The 22,978-nt window shown below is 41.5% G+C and overlaps 1 protein-coding gene across 4 annotated transcripts in view; it reads left to right on the forward strand.

Annotated features, from left to right (window-relative positions):
• The first annotated feature begins 1,606 nt into the window (after positions 1-1,606).
• arhgef3 (Rho guanine nucleotide exchange factor (GEF) 3) overlaps positions 1,607-22,978 on the forward strand; it is a 28,833-nt gene continuing 7,461 nt past the window's right edge. Inside the window, exons 1-3 of one of the 4 annotated variants that reach the window (XM_070959725.1) lie at positions 1,607-1,647; positions 9,303-9,369; positions 15,138-15,200. In XM_070959725.1, coding sequence (XP_070815826.1) covers positions 1,613-1,647; positions 9,303-9,369; positions 15,138-15,200 — 165 coding nt within the window. In that variant the 5' untranslated portion in view covers positions 1,607-1,612. Of the gene's footprint in view, positions 1,648-9,302; positions 9,370-11,575; positions 12,071-15,137; positions 15,201-20,825; positions 21,255-22,978 lie in introns of those variants that run through there. The other 3 variants (XM_070959727.1, XM_070959728.1, XM_070959726.1) reach the window with 3 other exon arrangements.

The raw sequence follows: 22,978 nt of genomic DNA on the forward strand, positions 1-22,978 counted from the left end.
TCTATAGTGTGTGAGCTGTGAAGCCTCCATGCTTAAAACAACAGAAGCCTCCCTCTAAAACTCACAGACAGCCATCCCAGCACTGGTGTACCTTCAAAATAAAAGCACAGGTCTCATCACTGTCCTTATGTAGGAGTCTGGACACAACTAAAAATGAATCCCTTATTAATTTTTGTTTAGTTGTTTGGTTTGTGTAGGACTTTGTACTGAGCCTTAGCTCTTACTGTCATTATAACAAAGGCAGCATTGAAGATGACTGAACAGTTCCTAAATTAAGCTCTTCTCAGTTTTAGACTGTTTCTTTAGACTTGAACTGATGCTTGTGATTGGACATTTAACCTATGAGAGCTTGTCTCTTTCTCAAAGCAGGCTACAGAAGTCACCATACTTCTAGTTATATTAAATTATTTTGTTGCAGTAGCAATTAAACATACAGCAAACACAGGACGTACACACAATTATTCAGAAAAAAGTAACAAAAAATATAAACAGGAATAAAAATAAAAATATAAGTAAAACTAAATACAGTTATATAATATGTATTATATAATACATACAGTATATATTAAAAATACAAGTGTATAACGAAGTATATAAACAATATTTACAGCAAAAAACAGCAAAAAATTTTGTGCAAGTAATTATATTACATTTTATATATTATTGGTTCCAAGCAAATCCGATCACTGGTGGAATGTGACTAAGTTCTGTACTTAACAACAAATTTGACTTACTGTAGTTAAGGATTTCCGTATTTATACTTAATACTAACATATATAAAGTATGGTAGTTAAAATTAGCGCTACACTAAGCAATACACTAAGGTGTAAATATGCAGTAAAACAACATTAAAAAAGGATACGCAAGAATATAGTGCACAGTGTGAACAATAAGGTAAAAGGTCCAGGTATAAGTACAAAAAATGGCAGTAATAAGACACATTCAGGATAAACACGGCTATGATATGAATAAGGTGTATGTATACTCTATAGTACTGATGCATACAACATGGACAGTAGTATAAATGTATATGGGTATGTGAGAGCATACAGTAGTACTGTAGTAAAGGTGTATGTACAGTAGTGTGGAAGTATAAGTAAGCCTGTTATAGGAACAATAATCCGATAATGTAGTATATGATACAGTAGCGTTACAGTCACAGGGATAATTATTCTGCATCATGAGTACTTTTACTTTACTTGCTATAATTTTACTGAAGAACAATTAATTTGTAACAGTAGTATTTTATAGAATGATATTACTCCTTTTACATGAAGTAAAAATTCTGAGTACTTTTCCACTCATGGTCATTTTCACCTCACATATTACCAACTTAGTCAGTGGCTCTTATTTTGAAGGTGCCACCGGAAGAGAGCTGTGTGATTCTTACTCGAGCTTGACGGCGAGTGGAGAGGAGGACTTCAGCTGCAATCACAGCGTCTCTCAGCTTGTTGTTCAGACGAATCTTCGGAGAGAACTTTGACTTGTTTCACAGGAAGAAAAGTTTGTTTTTCTCTCACGACGGAAGCCGGAACGTTTGGCTCAGAGTTCGCTCTTTGGAAATCGGCGGATTGTGGCTCAGTTGCGGATCGTTGGGAGGAGCTGCAGCCCGATGCAGGCAGGTGATGGATGTCAGCGGGGCTCAAGGTGAGACGCTGCGCCGCGAGCCGCCAAAAGCTGAGTTTCCTGAAGGGTTTGGTCGAGAAAAATCTCAGAAATGCGATAATAGAAGACAGACAAGAGGGGAACTCTTCCACTGCCTGTCTGTCTGTCAGCCTGTCTGTCTGTTGGGCTATTAAAGCCGTGTGAAGTTAAAGTCTGGCCACTGTTAATGAGGTCGAGAGAGAGAGAGAGAGAGAGAGAGAGAGAGAGAGAGAGAGAGAGAGAGAGGGAGAGAGAGAGAGAGGAGAGGCAGGGAAAGAAAGAAAAGAAGGTTTTATTGCTGCCCTGTGAGTCACAAGTTTGCCTGAGAGTGACTTATAGTCTGCAAACACACACACACACACACACACACACACACACACACACACACACACACACACACACCCTCCTCTGTAAACACTTTACCATCATGGCAGCTCGGTGTGGAAAATGATGTTTATTTGTTGTTTTGCTGAAAGTCTACTGGAAGTACTCAGATCCTTCGAAATACCACCGTCTAAAAATACCACAGTACATGTAAAATACCTGAATACAAAGTGTATAAAAGTACAGGAGTACTGTGAGTATCACGCAGGACGGTCTGTATCACAGTGAACATGTTTTTCTGCGTTCATCACTGTACATGTGAGAGCATTGTGATGTTAATGTTGATCTTTGTGGGGCCAGTTTTAGATGCTTTGTGTACTCTGCAATGATTGATTGATTAAGCAATTAGTTGTCAACAACTTAATTAATTGCCAAATATTTTGCTAATGGATTGATCGGTTTGAGTAGTTTTTAAGAGAAAGAGTCAAAATTCTCTGATTCCAGCTTCTTAAATGTGAATATCTTCTGTTTTCTTCACTCTAAACTCAATATCTCTGGGACAAAACAACACATCTTGTGCTTTGACAAACTAATTGGTGTTTTTCACCTTTTCTGATGTTTCATGAAGTAATTGTTTAGTTGAGAAAATTAGCATCAGATTAATAGATTATGAAAACAGTCCTTTGTTCTACATGTATCACATGTTTTTTAAATGTCAAAGTAAAATGTACAATATTTCCTCTGAAACTGGAATAGAAAGAAAGGAAATATTCAAGTGAAGTCAAAATTACACTTAAGATCAGTACTTGAGTGAGGCTGTCAAACACAGTTTTAAATGGACGCCTGCAGACTCTACCTGCCTCCCTGAATTTCAGGAAGTCTGTTGGGGGTCAGTGCAGCCCTTCAGCAACGCCATTGGTTCAGTGATGATAAGAGTAATCTAATCTAGAATCTGTTCCACTCGCTTTTGTGCTTCAGTGTATTTTTTCATGCCGTCCGTCTCTCTGAAAACACGCTGCTGTGGTTTTCTGTCCATACTCAAAGAGCAGTATCTGCTTCTGTACTTGTAGTAAAAGCTGAGTTCTTTGTCTTTTGAGCAAAGATGAATTGATGCTTATCAACATGCATCAGCTGCAGCTCCCATGAGGCTGGGACGGCACGTCTAGCGTAAGCGATGGCCGAGACGACCTTTGGTGACTCCAGCCTTCATATTAAAAGCCCACAGTGCTCCATGTCTTATTAAGGGAATACAGAACGGATCTTTTTCAGGTTCCCAGTATGTGCCGCATAGAGACAGAAAATGAACGCAGTCCAAGGAGACATCTTCAAATGTCTTGTTTTGTCCAACAGAAAGAAAAGCCTCAAATCATCACGTTTGAGAAGCTCGACCCACCAGACATTCGGCAAAAAATCACTTAAACAATTAAGTGATTCTCAAAATAGTTGCTGATTAATTTTCTGTCCATCAGTTGATCCCTGAATCGACTAACTGTTGGGCTCTAGAGCCTTTTACTCACTTTTTGGTCATGGGTTAGCTTGTCTTTTCAAAGCTGCATTCATTGAATTGTTTTGGCCTCTAGAGGTCACAAAACTCCAAAACACTGACATCACCCTATGACTTGTCATGTCTAACGTGTTAGCAAACTGTTTCCACATGCAGCAAACAGAGCAACATTTGTTTCCATTTGATCAATCTAAGTCCAATTTTCATTCACCTTTTAGCTCGGCTTTGGTCTCCACCAGCAGCTCGTGTACAGTGGAAGCATCAGAGTCTGCGACTGGAAACACTGACACCGAAACAACCATGAAGTGTGGCGTAAAAACCAAAGCTAGGAGCTAAGAGGGTCATTTGATGTAAAGATATTGATCAGTGGTTTTTGAATTTATGATGCACAAAGTAAACCCCCAACATGTTCGGTGTCGAACACGTCAGCGCGACCACACAGACCTCAGAACAGAAGCTGGTCGCTGTTGATCTGTGGAGGAATGTGGTTCAGCTGCTGTCGAGGGACAATGAAGATGTTGTTCAGGTGATGTTTGTTCTGTCGCTAATCATCGTGTTTCCTGCAGCAGTATGCTGCCCTGCTGGTTCCTGGAGGCGTGCGTGTGTGTGTGTGTGTGTGTGTATGTGTGTGTGTGTGTGTGTGTGCGTGTGTGTGTGCAGTGACTAACAGCTTTGATCAAATGTCAGCAGCAGTCCAGAGCATCGCAAGAAACTGAAAGCAGAAGCGAAGTTTCCAGTTGGATTTCTTTGCACTTTATGTTGATAAGCAGACAAATCAGACAGCTGATTCATGTGTGAACCGAGCACATTCACACTTAAGGTCAAAGCAGAGATGTTTGTGTCTTTACAGTTACCGTTCACGCCCTCTGACAGATCACCCGTGTGAATGTGGAAGTCATTCAGCGTCGAAGCGCGAAAATGCATTCTAACAGGTTTCGCATTAACGTTATATTTCTGTCCGACCTCCACAGTGTGACAGTACTCTGAAAGTCATCAGTAATTAAAATGATCAGCAGTGGAGGAAGTATTCAGATCCTTTTCTTAAGTAAAATAGCTCAGTTACAAGTAAAAGTCCTGCATTGAAAATGTTATTACAGTATTAAAAGTAAAAGAAGTCCCATGTAACTGTTATACTCGTATCATTAGATTATTGATACTCATGATTAATATAAAAGCAAGATTGTATTGTTGTGGTTGGTCATTCATTATGAGTAATCACCAATATTCGCTCTCTTTTAGCTCTGTTTTTGGTCTCCACCGCCTCCTCCTCCATGTTGAAAAGCAACAAATCAGCACATTTGAATTTTGTTGTTATTTGTTTTTTGTTGCTTGACTTAAATGATTGATCAGTTTTTAAAACTCAGTCGTCTAACCGACTCTTGAAATCATTTCAGCACTAAATGTTGTTGAAATTGTGTGAAAAATTAAATCATAAGTCAGTATATCAGCTACATTATAATGAGTGTTAATTGTGATTGTGTAACTTTTAATTGGAAATCAAAAGTTCAGTTCTGACCTGAGATCAGCTGACTGAAAGGAAAGCAGCGTTTCCTCTGCTGTTTCCTGAACGGTGTCATCGCATCATGTTCAGCTTTTTCCACAGCAGGAAATGTTGTCATCGAACCTGCGTGGAAGATAAGACGCTGACGTGTGACCACACAGAGAGTCACAGCGCTTACGTCTGTTTTCACCTGTTCTTCTCACCGTTTTCTTTTTCTTTTTGGAGGCAAATCTCATGGAAAGACCAAAACCGACAATGTGTTAGTCTGTCTCACCTGTCTGTCTGTCTGAGGCTCTGAGCCTCGCTGGTTCACACTGAGGACGTCAGTCTTTAAAAACAAAAACAAACAAATATATAGTTTCATTTTAAAAAAGGGTTTCCTAAAACAGCTCGCTCGAACGGGAGTAAGTAGCTCATTTGCTGGGGACTATTTTCAGCGGTGGATTAATCCACATTTTGTGCAGTTTTCCAACAACAGGACAGTGTGTGTCAAAATAAAATACAGTGTGTGTGTTCATGGTAATGAAGAAACATGTCTCCCGTAGTACAACAGTGATGCTCACTGATGTGTTTTTAGTAGTTTTGGACAAAATGAAGCTCCACGGCACAAAGGAAGACGATCATCAGGCTCTGGATATACAAACAGTCCTTGTTAGTGGGATCGATTCGACTTTTTAAAACTAATTATGCATATCGACATATAGAACAATATGTAAAATGCTTAAAACGTGAAATGTCTGCCAGACTCAAAGTGTGTTTGTTTTACTGAAGTTAAGCTCCTCATAAGAACTTCTTCTCCTCATTCTGAGCACCAAAACAGAGGGTTTGGTGTTGAGACTGAAAACTGAATGTTTGCTGAGAGACAGACACAGAGATAAACAGTGAGACAGACAGACAGACAGACAGACAGACAGACAGACAGACAGACAGACAGACAGATTGAAAACAGATGGGGGGTAAAAGATTCAACAAGAGAAAAGAGAGAAAGACATAGAGAGAGAAGCAAGAGCCTGCAGCCAAACACACCTCTGATCTGGATTATAAGTGTGTGCATGTGTGTGTGCATGTGTGTGTGCATGTGTGTGTGTGCGTGTGTGTGCGTGTGTGTGTGTGTGTGTGTGTGTGTGTGTGTGTGTGTGCATCCAGGGCGGGATGATTTGTACTATTGGAAAAAGCACTGCAACTCCCAGGAACAAATGAGTCACACACTAAAACACACACATATTTAAACTTGTAATGCACACACACACACACACACACACACACACACACACACACACACACACACACACACACACACACACACACACACACACACACACACACACTCCCAGGGAGACGAGAAAAGCTTTGATCTGATCAGAAAGGCAGAACAAGTTTCTGTTTGGTTTCAGGTTTGTTGATAAAACGCCATCCATGTGCTGTTAGCATGTTAGCATGTGTTAGCATCTGGAGCCCCATCGCTCGTGTGTTCTCACCGTCTTCTGTTCTCCCTCAGTTTTCCCCACAATGCAGCACACTGAGCTCTGCAGAGGTTGTTAGGTGTGTGTGTGTGTGTGTGTGTGTGTGTGTGTGTGTGTGTGTGTGTGTGTGTGTGTGTGTGTGTGTGTGTGTGTGTTTCCTATTGTAGGTAAGGTGACTGAGGCCAGGAAACAGAACGGCACTGCGATGCACCAGCTCTTCATAAATCCCTCATCGTGTCCTGTTCTAAGTAAAACTCTGGGAATGTCCTAGATAGTAAAGAACTGAGTAATGTGTAAATTGGTTGCTAGGAAACATCTGTAGCTGTCCAATCAAAAGCTATCAGGAAGTTACTGTAGCATCACAAATCAGCTTCAAAAATAACATTTCATGCGGGTGTGACTTTGCTTTAATTTAAGGGAAGTTCAGGGTTGAGACTAAGATAACTGACAGCATTTGGTCATTTCTTCTACTTTATTTGCATAATGTTTTGTCATTTGAGGTATATTGTCTTTTATGTGAAATGATCACATTTGTTATAAGTGAAAGTCCTGGTTTCAAAATACTGTTTGGTAGTTTAATTCATGAAAATGCATCAGATGTTGCTTTGTTTTGTTGCTCTATAGTAAATGTAAATGTAAATGTGCTTTATTTATACAGCCCATTACAACAACCTTTCGGTGAACCAAAGTGCTTTACAATAAAATGAGTAAAAACAATGAGAGACAATAAAACAATAAAACCAAACAGAATTATATACAATAAATAACATACAATAAAACAAAGTTAATGTCATCACGCTACTGGCTTGTGAAAGCCATCCTAAATAAATAGGTTTTTAATCTAGATTTGAAGAGGCCCAGATCAGAAGCCAGACGTATTTCAGCGGGGAGCTTATTCCAGAGCCTGGGAGCAGCAATGGAGAAGGCTCGGTCACCCCAGTGTTTGCATTTTGACCTGGGCACTTCCAACAGGAGTTGGTTGGATGACCTCAAGGCTCTACCAGGCTCACGAACAGTTAAAAGCTCAGATAAATAAGGTGGTGCGAGGCCATTAAGAGCTTTAAAAACAAACATTAAAAGTTTGAAATCAATTCTGTATTGGACAGGAAGCTAATGAAGGGAGTTAAGAACAGGAGTGATATGCTCTCGTCTGTTTGTGTTGGTTAAAAGACGGGCCGCAGCGTTTTGCACAAGTTGAAGGCGACTGAGAGAAGATTGGGAGACGCCGACATAAAGTGCATTGCAATAGTCTAATCTTGAACTGATTAGCGCATGGATGGCTTTCTCTAGGTTGTGACGGCTTAAAAACATTTTAACTTTGGCTAGTAGACGTAGCTGGAAGAAACTAGTCCTGACAACATTGTCAATTTGTTTGTCGAACTTCAGATGACTATCGAAAACCACTCCCAGATTTCTGATGGTTGGACTGAGTTTTGAGGACAAGGTGCCAAAGCCAGCCGTCACGATATCCCCAAACACAATGCATTCTGTCTTATCATCATTTAAGTGAAGAAAGTTTTGGGCTAGCCAGTGCTTAATATCAGTGACACAAGCAAACAAAGAATTCTTTGCAATGTGACTGTTAGGCTTCATGGGCAGATAGATTTGTAGATCATCTGCATAACAATGAAAAGAAAGGTTGTGCCTTGCAATAATTGACCCAAGTGGTAACATGTATAAGGAAAAGAGAATAGGGCCAAGAATAGAGCGAAGTGTGCAGTATCATATCATGGAAATACTTCAGTAAATACTACTGTACAGTACTTGAGTAAATGTGCACTCCAGCTCTGCTCCTTTACTCCTCAGTCTAAAGGGGTCATTTATTAGCAGTTATGGCTAACAGGACGTAGCACCCGGCAGATAGTAGGTGTAAATGTTTAGAAACAGCTGATCTGTACACTGTAAGAAGTTCGTGTGGTTTATCTCTCATTCATTCATCTCCTCTTGGTGAACACTTGATAAAACTGAGTGAAACCTGAATGTAGGAACAGCAGGTGCAGCCAGGACGGCTCTCACTCTCTCTCTCTCTCTCTCACACACACACACACACACACACACACACACACACACACACACACACACACACACACACACACACACACACACTCATACAAGGGCGTGTGCAATGATGTAATGCATTTGACCTTTGTTTGTATGGAAGTTATCTTTGACTTTGCGTCTCCTCACCGTCTGCAGTGACATCCAAAAAACTGCTGAAATAAAATAAACTGTCAGATTCTCCAAACCTTCTAGTTTGTTTACGTGTCCTGACCAGCAGCTACCACCAGGGGGAGCGCTGGTCAAACCTGAACCCTTTCAATATACAAGTCATACACACACCACACAAGAACAGTTTACCTTAACCTTCTGATTATTTTCTCAATTAGTTGGCGAGTTTCTTGGTCTATGACATGTCAAACATTTGTATTTTTAATGGCAATCCTTTCATTTTTTTGCATTTTTGCTTGAAAAATGACTAGTAATTAACGTAATTAACTAATTGTTGAATCATCTAATCGTTGCACCTCTAAAAACTTAAGATCAGCTCATACGCACAAATATAAATGTTGCAACTCCATCGCACCTTGCAGCCACACGTGCAGACAAATAAATAAGGTAGAGCCATTAAGGGAAGGTTAAAGTTCACAGTATTGACACAATAAAGGCTTAAAGTACAGACGAGGAGCCTTCTGCACTTTGTTTATGAAGTGTAGACGGTGAAGTGTGGTTTATTTTAGCAGAACTCTAATTGTGTTGTGTGTGTCTCAGTAAAGTTTTGTGATTGTTAAGTTAATCTTTTCTCCTCTCTTCGTCTGTCTCCTTCCCCCTCCCTTCCTTTCCTTCATCCCTTCTCTCGGTCTTTCAGGTCGAAGCTGCAGAAGAAAACTTCCTCCTTCTCTCTTCTCTCTCCAGACGGCTGGTCCCTCAGAGGGGTGAGAACAGATTATTCTCTAACGGCTGTGCACTTGAATAAGACGACGTGCTCGACACAGTCTGATGATAAAGAATGAGATGGAAGTGAAGAGCCATGAAGAGTGCTTCATGGCTCTAATGCCACATATCAAAGGAGAATCTGATCTTTAAATGTGTTTGTCATCAGTTTTATTGGTGTTTACTTTGCTTTCACCAGTGAGAGGTAACTGGTCATGTCCAGTGAAACAGAGAAGACTGCAGATGAATGAATGAATGAGTGAATTTCCCAAAGCAAGAATTCCTTTGGCAAACCAGAAATGTGTATTTTCTTCATTCAACCTCTGAGGACCATGAATATCTGTAGAAAAGTTGAGAACAGTCCATCCTGTAATATACTTCTACTTTTTGAAGAATGTACTAGGGGTACTCAAGGAGTCCTGGAGTAATACTTGAGTATACTTGAAGTGTAAACAGTTGCTAACATTTTTCAAACTTTAAGTGTACTGAAGTACAGCAGTGAAAATCAGGATTCATGAGCATTCAAAACACACTTGCAGTACAATTGCGTTTTTGGAAATATACTTCAATATACTTCAAATGAAGTGAAATTAAAGTACACTGTGCTTTCTACTACATACACTTAAGTACAATTTATGATACACTTACAATAAAGTACATGTTTAATAAGTACTTTGAAATATAGCTTTAAGTATTACAGGCTCAGTATATTATTTTTTACTACATTTAAGTAGAACTTAATGGCATCTATATAGAGGTACACTTTTTAAGTGTGAGTTTTGCACTAAAAGTACACTTAAATTATATTTCTAATACACTAAAGTATACTTCTGTTTGACCTCTGGTGGCTAATGAAATGTAGTGAATGAGTGAATATTTTGATGCTGCCTGCATCAAGTCTTTGATGCTTGCATACAAAATTGCCACCAAAACTGCTCCGACCTACCTGAACTCCCTCATTCAGGTTTATGCTCCCTCCAGTTCACTATGCTCTGCCCAGGAACAGCGCCTAATGCTGCCACCTCCAAAAAGCCCGAAGTCTCTAGCTAGACTCTTTTCCTCTGTGGTTCCCAGGTGGTGGAACGAGTTACCAAACTCCATTCGTTCTGCAGAGTCCCTTGCGATCTTTAGAAAAAGACTAAAGATGAAGCTCTTTACTGAACACCTTATTCTTTAATTAAAAAAAATAAAAGAAAAAAAGAAAGAAAAAAAAACTCTATGCCCTTTTTGCATTACTTCGTAGCATTGTCTTGTAGCACCGATGTCCAGTTGGACCAGAAAGTTGCGTTAGGGCACTTACTCTTGTTGTTCTCTCCCGTCTAGAACCTTGCTTGTGTTGTAAGAAAAACTCATATGTACATCACTTTGGATAAAAGCGTCTGCCAAATGACAAATTGTAATTGTAATTCTTATTTAACGTGTTAGCATGCTAATGCTAACGATCAGCTGAGGCTGATGAATGTCGACATGCTGATGGCGGAAACTCATCAGTTATTATAGTTCGTCCTGTTGAGAACGTGGATATCTACAAAATCTTATGGCAGAACGAAATAATTATATATATTTTTCTATGTGGCGTATATAGTGAGTACTCAAGTGCAAATTTGAGGTACTTGAAACTTTTATTTTCAGGCCACTTCATGCTGCTATTCTTCTACAAACCAGGAGAAATAGTTCTTTTTACTCTTCTGTTTATCTGACAGCTTTAGTCACTTGTTAGTTTGCAATTTCAGGTTTTTGCATTCAAAACATTAAAAACAATCATGAGTTTCAAAGCAGATCAGATCAAAATGAGCTCCACCAGCAACCAGCTACAACAGTAAGATCCTGCTTTTCCATGAATGTGCGAGGAATAATCATCTCATGTTATCGTCAGTAGTCAGTACTCACAGTCACAGGGGGACTTTTTCCTGCATTTTTACTTTTAATACTTTAAGTGTATTTTCCCAATTATACTTGTGTACTTTTAGTTCAGTAATGTTTTCAACGCAGGACTTTTACTTCTAAGTATTTTTGCAGTGTTTTATTGTGTCTCTGCTGCTGGTGTCTCCGTGTCTCCTGTAGCTCCTAATTATAGACGGCCTGTTTCCCCTGACGACCGTCACTTCCTGTTTGTCCAGTGGGAACTGAGTGGACACACATACACACACTAACACACACACACGCACACATTGTGAGGTGTTCCTGTTCCTGAGGGTCTGCAGATCCACTCACAGAGGAGGTGAAGCTGAGGAGGAGAGAGGAGCTGCTGAGGAGGTTTAGACTGTGACTGAGGGGGTGGAGGAGGAGACGAGAGGAGGGCAGGGGACAGAAGAAGGTAGAAAACAGGAGGAGACGAGAAGGAGTGAGGAAACGGGAGAGAAAAGAGCGAAGAGAAAAGTCTGACAGGAGGAGAAAAGAGAGAAGTGGTGACGAACTGGAGGAGGAGGAGGAGAAGAGGAGGTGAGCAGAGTGTGAGATGAGGAAAGACCAAGAAAGGAGAACAGCAATGTGACTGTGAAGGAGGTGATTGGAAGGAGGAGAGCAAGAGAAAAGAAAGGACAGCTGATGTGACTTTGGAGTGAACACGAAGTGACCTGGAGGAGAAGAAGAAGAGGAGGAGGAAGAGGAGCAGCGCATGACTGTTTGCAGAGAGAGTTAATTGACACTTGAGCAGTGTTTGAGGAGCAGATGATGGGCTGCTGTCTGTTTGTTTACTATCGGGTGAGTGTCTGAGGTTTCACATGTTGCAGGTCAGTCAGACAGACGAGACCCCAGACAGCCGCCGCCTCCTTCCTCTTCTTAAACGCTGTTTGTTTTTTGTGTTTTATGCACGTTTCTTATCGATACCACGCTCAGATCAAACCGAGGGCTGACCGTGTGAAGACATGACCTACAGCACAGTCTGTCCAACCTGCCGTCTCTGCGTCCTTGAGTTCCAGTCGAAGGGACGTTTCATAATGCAGCTTTATGTCATTTCTGTACATTGGGTGTAGGGTCAACGCGAGCAGGATTAACTGAGCAGACTGAATGAGTTTCTTTACATCATCAAAACCAGAGCGTGCTGGCATATCTTTGATGACTGTTGAATGGTGTCTCCAGGTAGCTCACCTGTTTGAGCGTGCACGCCACGTGCTAAGGCTGCGTGGTTAGCAGTGTGGGCTCGATTCCAGCCTGTGGCTCTTTGTGGCATGTCGCCCTCTCTCTCTTTCCACTTGATGCTGTGAATGTGACGCAATCTTTTTGTAAATTAGGGTCATTACATCTTCCGTCCCTGTGTCCTGATGACAGAAGTCAGAAGTTTGCACTCTGAACTTTAAACCACGTGTAAAACACCACACTGTCGTCTCACAGTTGGTTTTGTTATGGATTTAAATTTACAGACTCTGGGCAGAGCCAGGCTAACTGTTTCCCCCTGCTCCCAGTCTTTATGCTAAGCTAAGCTAACAGCGTCCTGGCTGCAGCTTCATTTTTAACGTACAGACATGAGATTCATATCGATCTCCTCATTTAAGTCAAATAAGCTTATTTTGCAAAATGTGGAGGTCCTGTCAGATCGTCACCTTCCAGCTGACTGTTCATTGGTCGCTGTGATGTTTACAGGACGACCTTATATGGACCGGTGGACCTCCTTGTCTTTGGTTTCTATAGCGACAGTGAGTTAAAGGTAAAGTCTGCCAGGTTATATAATGTCCGGCCAACAACAAAGTCTTAACACAATACTGAACAAACACCAGACTTCCTGCTATTGTTACAGTCTGCTACACCGATCCCAACATCCTCCTCCTCCTCCTCCTCCTCCTCCTCCTCATGTCCTCCTCTCATCTCTTTGAACCCCCCCCCTTTCTTCCTTTGGTCTTTTCCTCTCCTCTCCCCTTATTCTTTCGTTACCTCTCCTGTCCTCCTGCTGTCCTTCTCTCCTCCTCCATGCATCTCCTTCCACCTCCGCTCGCTCTTTCTTTCCTTTCATTCCTCTGTGTCGTCTCCTTTCTCCTCTCCTTTCTGCCTTCCTCTCCTCTGGCCCTTCCTCTCATTCCCTCCTTCTTTTCTTTCATCTCATCTCATCTCATCTCATCTCATCTCATCTCATCTCATCTCATCTCATCTCATCTCATCTCTCTGTCCTCCCACCCTTTACTTGGTCTCTCCTCGTCTCCTTTTCTCCTGTCTTCTGTTCTCCTCTTTTCTCCTTTCTCTTTCACTCTCCTTCCTCTTGCCTTCCTCTCCTTGCCTGTCCTCCCCCTAATCTCTCTCCTCCCACCTCCCTTTCTCCTCCTGTCTGCCTTTTCTCTCCCTCTCCTCTCCTCTCATCCACCCTTCTTTTTCTGCTTCCCCTCTCTCCTCCCTCCTTCTTCAATCTTTTTGAACCTCTCCCGTTTTACTTTCTTTCTTTCCTCAACTTTACCCTTTTATCTCCTCCTCTCCACCTCCCGCTCCTTTACTCCTCATGTCCCTTTATCCCCCTCTTCTGTTCTCCCATTTTCTTGCCTTTCTTTTCCTCCTCTCCTTTCCTCTTCTCCTCCTCCTCCTCCTCCTCCTCTCGCACGTACAGCTCTTTGCCCTCAGTGACCCAGTTCATCAGGTGCTTGTGTGTTTTCTTCCTGTTTTTGTCGTCACGGCAGCACACAGGAACTGTATCTGTGTTTTTGTGTTAAGTGTAACTGCACCTGTGCAGCTTCCCACCACATGGACGCTGTCCATGAGTCGTTAGTGGGGCTCTGATACTAATACAGAATTAACATTTGAACTACTGGAGTTCAAACATGATAAAAAATGAACTGTTTCTTCATCAGAGCTTCAGCATAATTCAGCACAGTAACTTCGACAGGTGTCAGAAAGCTGCAGGTGGCTGTCCAGCATCGTCCTCTGAGTCCGTCTCATCACCTGCTCAGGCTAATATTATCCAATCTAATATCACCCTGACTGTCACATGACCACCTCTTATCATTCATGGAGTGCTTTGCTTTAGAAAGGCGTTTCCCCTCTTTATGTCTGTCACAGTACAATCAGTGTTTTCTGTTTGTTTTACTGATGCTGCTCAGCTTGTTATGTTTTTGACAGCTGGTTTCAGGAAATTCTTCTTTTTAGCTTTGGAAATATTTTTGTGAAATAAACTTTGCGTCAAACTGAGCAGATCAGGTATCCTTAGAGAGTTGAGGCTGTCAGTTCTGTAAACGAAGTTCAAACCCAGGTATAAATTTGTCACAAATATATACAGTTATAAATACTTCCGTGTACTTTTAAAAAGCGTACTAAATTACAAATACTTTTAATAGTAATAAAGGGTACTTATGATAAGTATATTTTCAAGTCCTTTGTAATACATGGTATGCTTAATGAAAGTGTACTTTAATTTCACTTCAATTAATTTTAAGTATATTAAAGTATATTTTTCCAACACAGTGATGATACAATACAATTGTACAATTGTACTTGCAATTGCAAGTGAAGTGTGTTTTCAACACTCATGATTTTCTCTGGTGTACTTCAGTACACTTAAAGTTTGTAAAAAGTTGTGCCAAGTCAGCAACTGTTTACGCTTAAAGTATTACTCAAATGGTACTCGAGGACTGCTTGAGTACACCGAGGCAAAGAGCTAACAGCTGCTTAGAGCTGCAGGTTTGGTGTTAACTGTCACTTTCACGGCATGTTTGAGTCGTTTGATTCAGTGTGAAATTGAAACATCTCCTCACTTAGCTGTAGAAGTCTGACGAATCAGAGCACGTTTCTGTTGATCGACGCTTGTTAAAGTACGTCCGAAGTAACGTTTGCTGTGTTCTGTGTTTTGCAGAAGAAGAGGAAGCAGGCCAGCAGAGATGCAGACTCCCTCAGTCTCTGCAGTCTGGACATCAACGTAAGTTTTGCTCCTCTGAACTTTTTGGGGTTGTGGCTAAAAAATTTTCACTCTTGTCTCAAACAGTGGTGGAATTTGTCGACTTTTACTTTGACAGGGCTAAATACTTCCTGTCTGTGTTGGCAGCACCTTCACACCTTTTAAATATGAGCTGAAAATGGAAAAAGTAACGTCTCTGAAATGTGAATTGCTGTACAGGAAGTGTTTACATAGAGCTTTCAAGAGTATCTTCCCATCGAAACCCACTTCTTTGAGTCAGGAAGGTTTTAACAGCAGCTCTTTTCTCCTGTATTTTGTGTTTTGATTATGACTTAAAGGCGCCCTGCGGAGTTTTACACTTTCACTCAGTGTTGATCCTTGAAGTCTAATGAATGCGTCGAATGCAGTTTCTTCCTCAAAAACATTTGCAAAGTGGATTTTTTGGAAAAGTTTGAAACCTGCATTGTTTACATCTATGCTTACGAGCTCGCAGTCTTCTTCTTCACTGCCTTTGCTGGTGCATTGTGATGTTTAGTGGCTCATTACTGCCACCAGTAGACCAGTGAGATAGTGTCAAGTCATTGGCAGGAATGTGTATATTGTATTATTTAAAACACATTATTTAAACACACACACATACACACACAGGAAAGGACTACGTCTCCTCTGAAACATCTTTCAACATCAGACTGCAACAATTCCCATTTAAAATGTAAAGTATGAACCCATGAATGCCTACGAAACCGTGAAGAATAGAATATAAAACATGTCCATATTTTCCAGATGTTCCTCTGATAGTAAACTTGATTTTCTCCAGTTTTAAATGAAACATTTTTCTTCCACCAGCAGGAGAAGCTGGTAAACGGGCTAACAGGCATCTAATTCCAACAGCTTTGTCAACATTCGTAGACGAGGCCGTAACTGTGATTTCTCAACTTTGTACTTTACTATCTTCAGCAGTGACGGTGGGTTATTATGTATCGGGACCCTCGGGGGCCCCCGGTCCTCATGCCGGGCCCCTCCTCATGTACATGTCTGTATTTTTAGCCCTCTGCCAGCAGCCCGTTCCTTCCCGGGCGTTTCCCTCCCTGCTCGCTCTAACACAGGATGTCCACCCTGTTCAATACGCCGCACCATCGCTCTTATTTAGTTAGAAACCAGTGGCGGCTGATAGTGAACCTGCAATAAATCACAGTCCATTGTTTGTCTCCTGTTCGTCCCTGCAGCTCAGTGAGTCACACTCAGTCATATTGTGCTCTTACTGAAACTCCTGGACCTGGAGATTATTTTTTGTGATTTCAAGGTCAACAATATCAACATATTCACTTCAGGAACAGGACTGTCCTGTCTGGACAGGAGATGATTATTTTATTTATCAGTAGTTTACCTCTGGAAACAGTGATGTAACTCTGAGTTTAGAGTTTTTAATTACTTTGAAAATTTAAACCAAAGAAAGTAAAAATTCAGTCATTATTAATTACTGAAATACACTCAATGGCCACTTTATTAGGTACACCTGTGAAATGTAATGTAATCGAATAAAACTGCTTTGCTGTAAAGTCTCCTTTATGGCGCCTTTCATGTTGACTGTGATAGAGGTGTTAATTCTATGTTCATGGCTGAGGTCAGAGTTAATGATGCGGTTGACTGTAAATAAGAAAAATTAGAAACATGTCCCTTTAACTACAACCTCAGTCACAGACGTGTAATTGAATTCACACATTTCTAACCACGTCAGCAAAAACTGAACATTATAAACGCTGTGACTCATGGTGGAGCTGTTGGAGTGTTAGAAGTGTTAAAATGTGAGATTTTAAGCTTAAATGTCACATTTTTTACGATCAGCTGACCTGCTCGAGGCTTTGCTGATAGTCTTTCTAGAACTTTCCAAAGGATTCACCAATAATATGAAATCCTTAATTATAGGAAACTTTGGGACCTCTAAAGCAAAGAGTGACCAAAGAAATATTTCACATGGTCGTAAAACAAAAACAGAACAGAACTAACACGCTGAAAGTGTATGAATAAAGCGGTTAAAGGCGTCCTGCTGTCATTCAGAGCTGCACCTCATTTACTGCGGAGGCTTCCAGCCGAGTTATAGATGTTTTCACGAGTTAATTAATATCTACTGAGCCCCTCAGGCTCACATGGCAGATTGACACTTATTGATGTTGTTCAGTGAAGCGAGACCAGTAAACAGTGAGGGGAGATGTGTTTTCTTCTGCCATCTTTTAACAACAACAACAAGAACTTTTAATAAGGCTGTCGAGCTTTTATTTTCCTACACAGTTTTTAAGTCATTTGGTGTTTTAAGGAAGCACAGTAATCCACCGCAAGTGGGTTTCGTTTTGGATTATTGAAGCTTTTTTTGCTCATAATGAGCAGTTATGGGAAGTCAAGATTATTGCAATATAATATTTATTTATGAGATACTAGAGTAAGTATGAGGTAAATAGTAACACAGAAAGCTTAATAATGAGCAAAAAACGTTTTTTATGCTGCAGCTTCTATAGATTTAACCCTCACAGGAAGTCGTGTAATCAGAGTGAGACATACAGTATTTTATAACGATGAGGGTTTGAGGTCGGAGCCTCGTTAAACTTCACTTTGACGTTCTCTCACCTGCAGCTCTCTGCAGCTCTCGGTCCGTGTTGTTCATCACTTTTAGGATTTTTCTTCTGCGTCTTTCCCTTTTCTGCAACTTATGCAGAAGAAACCACCAAGACAAAGAATAAAAACCCATCTTACATCATCCGTCCATATTTTGCCACGCCTCGGTTCAGTTTGTCTCTTTGCTGCGATGCGTCACAGTACAGTAGTGAAGCGGGTTTGTCTGAGTCAGTGGAGACAACCGAATCTGTTCTGGGATCAGCCAGTGACTCTTGTTCTTCTCTGGCGTCCGCGACCCAACTGGCCCATTACCAGACAATGGAGCTGAGTCAGAAGGGCAGCGTTCGTTGGCTGAACAGGAGGTTTGTTTCATGTCAGGTCAAAGGTCAGCGACGATGCTCTGACTCTGATACTCGTCATAGCTTTCAAAGGAAACTGAGGAAAACAAAGGTTTCTAAAAATGACACAATGATCGGTGTTCTTCTTCTTCTGCTTCATTACCGACAGCTGATCCAGGGTGTGTGTGTGTGTGTGTGTGTGTGTGTGTGTGTGTGTGTGTGTGTGTGTGTGTGTGTGTGTGTGTGTGAGGACATAAGTCATTCTCTGGAGGCTTACCCTGACCTCAACCAACTAATGCCTATTTTAATTATCCATCGTTCTTCCAGTTCTTCTCTTGAGTCATTGATTCATGCTTTCGTCTTCAGACTGTCAGAAAACAAATAATCAGTTGAGAAGTCCGTTTTGAGAAGCTGGAGTTTTAGCTTGAAAAATGGCTGAAACCGATCTTAATTCTGAAATTTCGTGTTTTTGCCCACACAGCGTGGCTCGGACATTCATCGCATTACAAATAAACACACAAACACACTCAGTAATTGACTTAAAAACTGCTGGAGAATCAGGGCAGAGCTGCAGCTGCCTGCAGGCTTCTCTCGCTCTGCAGTAATTACAGTTCAGATTGGCATCGACTGATGAACAGCCGAACAGTCCCAGCACCACCAGTAGCTCCAGTGTCAGCTCCAGTAACAGCCAGTGTGTGTGTTCAGGTGATGGTAATACATAACGATAAACTGTTGACATTTTAAAGGGGAATATTGTCTTTTTAGATCTATTTTAGTACATTTTTCAAGCAAATGCGCTTTTTTCTTCACTCATGTACCAGAGGACTGAACCTTGTTTGCAGAATTCATTTTGCTTGTAAATTATGTGATGACAGTTAAATAAAATGCAGTGCTGTAGATGAAGCTATCAAACAAGGCGCCTCTTATTTGCCCTCTTCCACATTAAGCTGTTGTATGTTGATGGTGATCAGCGTCAGAATAATCACAGCGGAGCGCTTGTTGAGAGCGCTTTGCTTTACGATGCGCCGATGAATGCTGGATTGATCCACCAAATGAAGGTGGCTTAAAGGTGCAATATGGAAGAACTGGGGGAGTGTTGCTTTTGGAGGCTTTCAGGTCAGGGGTGGGGGGGGTCCAGCAGAGAATGCTGGCTGGGAGCGGCACCAGAATGGGCACCAGAACTGAAACCAGCTTCAGCAGCATCTTGGTGAACCCAACCACAATGGGACAGGCTGGGACTAGCTGGTTAGCATGCTAACTTCAGTAGATATCTCTGCAAAACATACTGTAGATGTCTTTGACACAACGTCAGAACTGTTGTGTTGATAATGTCAGTTACTTTTTGAATGTGCATTTTGCTCCTTCAAAGATCTCAGACAAGGCGATTGTTCCCTTCTGGCGTGAAAAATAACATTTCTTCAGATGACCAGATACTTTCTGCTTTGACGGCATGTTCAGAAAGTGCGGCGGTCCTTGAAACCACAGAGCACGGACACTCCCTGACTGTCATCATTACCTCCACTGAGAGGCTGGATGACGCTGCTGTGGTTTTGTTGAGAGCTGTAGAAGCAGAGCAGCGATTTCTGGCACAGCTTCACCCACTTCCTGAAGGTGCATGGAGACGGAAAGCAACACATGTTGTATCGGACAATGAATTTGTTCTTTCTGCTACAAGTGTTGCTCCATGTTTGACCTTTTCACTAATGAGTTGTTTTACTTCAGACACCCGAGAACATGCAGCCACTAATACCTGCTGAAAATTGATTGCAGGACTTTTGTTTGCCATGGATTATTTTATTATTCTTCTGTTTTCTTATTGTTAACAAATCCCATGAAAAGACCAAAACCAATAATGTGTTAGTATGTCTATATGTCCGAGCTTTGACTGTGGCTCTCAGCCATAAACCCTTTGGTAAAATCTCTAAAGATGGCTGAAGTTTAATTTCTACAGCAGGGTGTCATAGGACGTTACTCAAACAGGAGGAAGTAATGCATTTATTGGGGACTATTTTCAGCTGTGCATTAATCCACATTTGGTCTCTAGGGAGTATTTCCAGCAGCAGGACAGTGAACGTGGCGTTGACACAAAATAAACTGCAGTGGTAATGAAGGAACGTGTGGCCCAGTGCAGCAGCGTGACTCACTGATGTGCTTTAATAGTTTTTGAACAACAATGGAGCTCTACGGCGCAGAGGAAGAAGATATATCAGGCATTAATACACACACAGTGCTCGTTAGTGGATCAGCTCATTGTTGATTTTGATATTTTCATGGGATTTGATGACAATAAGAAATGTACTTTATGTCATTCTTTACTTAAAGCTCAGAATACTCATTTCCTCAATAATGAAAGAAAAAATGAAAGAACAGAGGGTCGAGGAAATGGGAAAAAGAAAGGGAGGAAGTAAAGTGAGTGGGTGAGCGAGCCTGTGAGTGAGAGAGAGGGAGAGAGAGAGGGAGGGAGGGAGAGGGAGAGAGAGACGGAGAGAGAGTCAGCTGAGTTTTCAGACAGAGCTTCAGGAGGAGACGAGTGAACAGCCGTCACCGGCAGAGAGAAGCTTTAATAGCTTCGATAGAGAAAAACCTGGAATAAGAGACTCAGAGCTCCAGACCTGTCTGAACTCTGGTGGGACGAATCCTTCACTGGTCTTCAGACCTGAGACCAGCTGATCCTGTTGGCCTCTTTCTGGACCCTCTGCCGGCTTCCAGCTGGATCCTGTCCATCGTTTTCAGGACCGAACTGGGTTGAGAGGATGATCTTCTGGTACCAAACTCTTTCCGGTTGCTCCTCCAGAACCAGACCTTTGTTTGAAACTTGACTGGAACCAGTTTCTGTCAGTTGTTTTTTGGATACTTAAAGCAGTAAAGACTTAGTGGATCGCGCTCTTAATGCTTTGTCAGTGTCACACTTTCTGTCGTTAACTGGTCCTGGACCCTCTACCAGTTTGAAAGTATTCCTGGATGCTCCCTTGGTACTGGGGAAGGTCCAGGTCCTGTGCTGGGCTGTGGGGTGAGCAGTATGGTGGTGGGGGGGCAGAGTCCCCTCTGCCTTCTGGTGCACTGGTTTGAGTCTGGAGGCTCTGTGGAGTTCAGCAAAGGGAAGATCAACATGGGGAAACAGGTGCAGGTGAGATCTGTTAATCTGAAATGTGAATTATTCATTCTAATTAAATGAATTACGTTGTACTTTCGTCAGTAGATTCTTTAGCACCTTTTTTTACATTTCACACACATGCTTAACTTAAGCTTTAGTCTGATTCAGTGTGCTTAATTCTGCTCTGGCTTCTAATCTATTCTGATATAATGTGTTCTAATCTGACTTGATCCACTCTAAACTAACTGAATCTAATCTGATCTGGTGTAACAGAATGTAATTTAGTCCAACCTATTATTACCTAATATTAGATGAAAGTTTGTCTGATATGATCTGATCTCATCTAATGTAATATAATCTGATCTATCCTAATATAATTTGATCTAATCCAATTTGATCTAGTCAGATTTGATCTAATCTCATCATATTTACTATAATTTAATCTAATTTAATGTAATCCATGCTGCTGTAAAGTTAATGCTTTGTTAGACTTTGAGACGTGGCTCCATTTTATTCTCATTTCTGAAAAACCTATTAGCAACTGAAGATGCCAAAATAAACAGACACCTGCATGCTGGCCGCCCCACGCTGAACTCCTTTATCAGCCTACATGAGATCATGTTTTACCTGTAAGACACACACTTGAATGCCTTCGCTCATCATCTCACAGAAACAAAAGGATGCATCCCGGTCATACATTAGAAATCTCCTGACAGCCGACCTGAGAGTCAGTCAGTCTGCTGTAAACCTGCTTTAATTAGAGAACCAGTCTACTGTTAACCTACTGCACCTAATTGATCTTTGTCAGATTGAATCAACTGAAGCGCCATCACACACAGAAAACCCATTACAACATGTCCAATGGAAACTTCTCACTTATAAAGCAAATGAACCGATTATTTATCGTCCTCTCTGAGCTGTTCTTCTTTGATAAATACAGCAGCGTCATCTGCTAAAGGAGGGAAATCACTGCTGTTTACATCAGACCTCCAACAGCTACTTCAGTGGCTATCATGTCACGTTCTTTATTGTCAGTCTCCTCTTTACTTTTTCGGTAAAATCACCGAACACGGCTGAGACTCTGTCGTCAGACTTTGGGACTTTTGAAGCTGAAGCTGAAAATCTTACGGTGGTCAAAGATCGAGGATGAAAAAACAAAGGGCTGTCTGCCAGAAGCCGATTTATTTTTGGTCGGCTGGTTCCTGACTGTGTGTGCTGATGGAAACGAAGTTTGATGGTTCCTGTGTTCCAGTAGGTCAGCTGACTGCAGGCTGCAGGGCAGGCCTGAAGATACACACACCAACACACATATTGATTTACTGTAAGTCTGTATCCAGCACAAGCAGCCTGGTGGCAACACTGAGGCCTATATTTGTGTGTGTGTGTGTGTGTGTGTGTGTGTGTGTGTGTGTGTGTGTGTGTGTGTGTGTGTGTGTGTGAGAGAGAGAGAGAGAGAGAGAGAGAGAGTCTGGTAGAGAAGGAAAGACTTTGAGTCACACTATTGTTTAACTTGCAGTGTGTTAATAATACAGTCAATTTTCCCGCAAACCACTAGATCATCAACACTCACCATGTTTTTCAGACTCAATGGAAAAGTTATCATTTGATCAACAGCCCTTTTTCTAAGCCGTGCCTGTCGGTCTGTCTGTTTGTCGGTCTGTCGGTCCAGACTGAAACACCCCAACAGCTATTAGATGGGTTAGGGTACATACCTCATGACTGCAGCGTCCCCGTCTCTGTCTCCCTGCAGTTGCCTT

The sequence above is a fragment of the Chaetodon trifascialis genome, chromosome 3, assembly GCF_039877785.1.
Source record: "Chaetodon trifascialis isolate fChaTrf1 chromosome 3, fChaTrf1.hap1, whole genome shotgun sequence".
Taxonomy (NCBI): Eukaryota; Metazoa; Chordata; class Actinopteri; order Chaetodontiformes; family Chaetodontidae; genus Chaetodon; species Chaetodon trifascialis.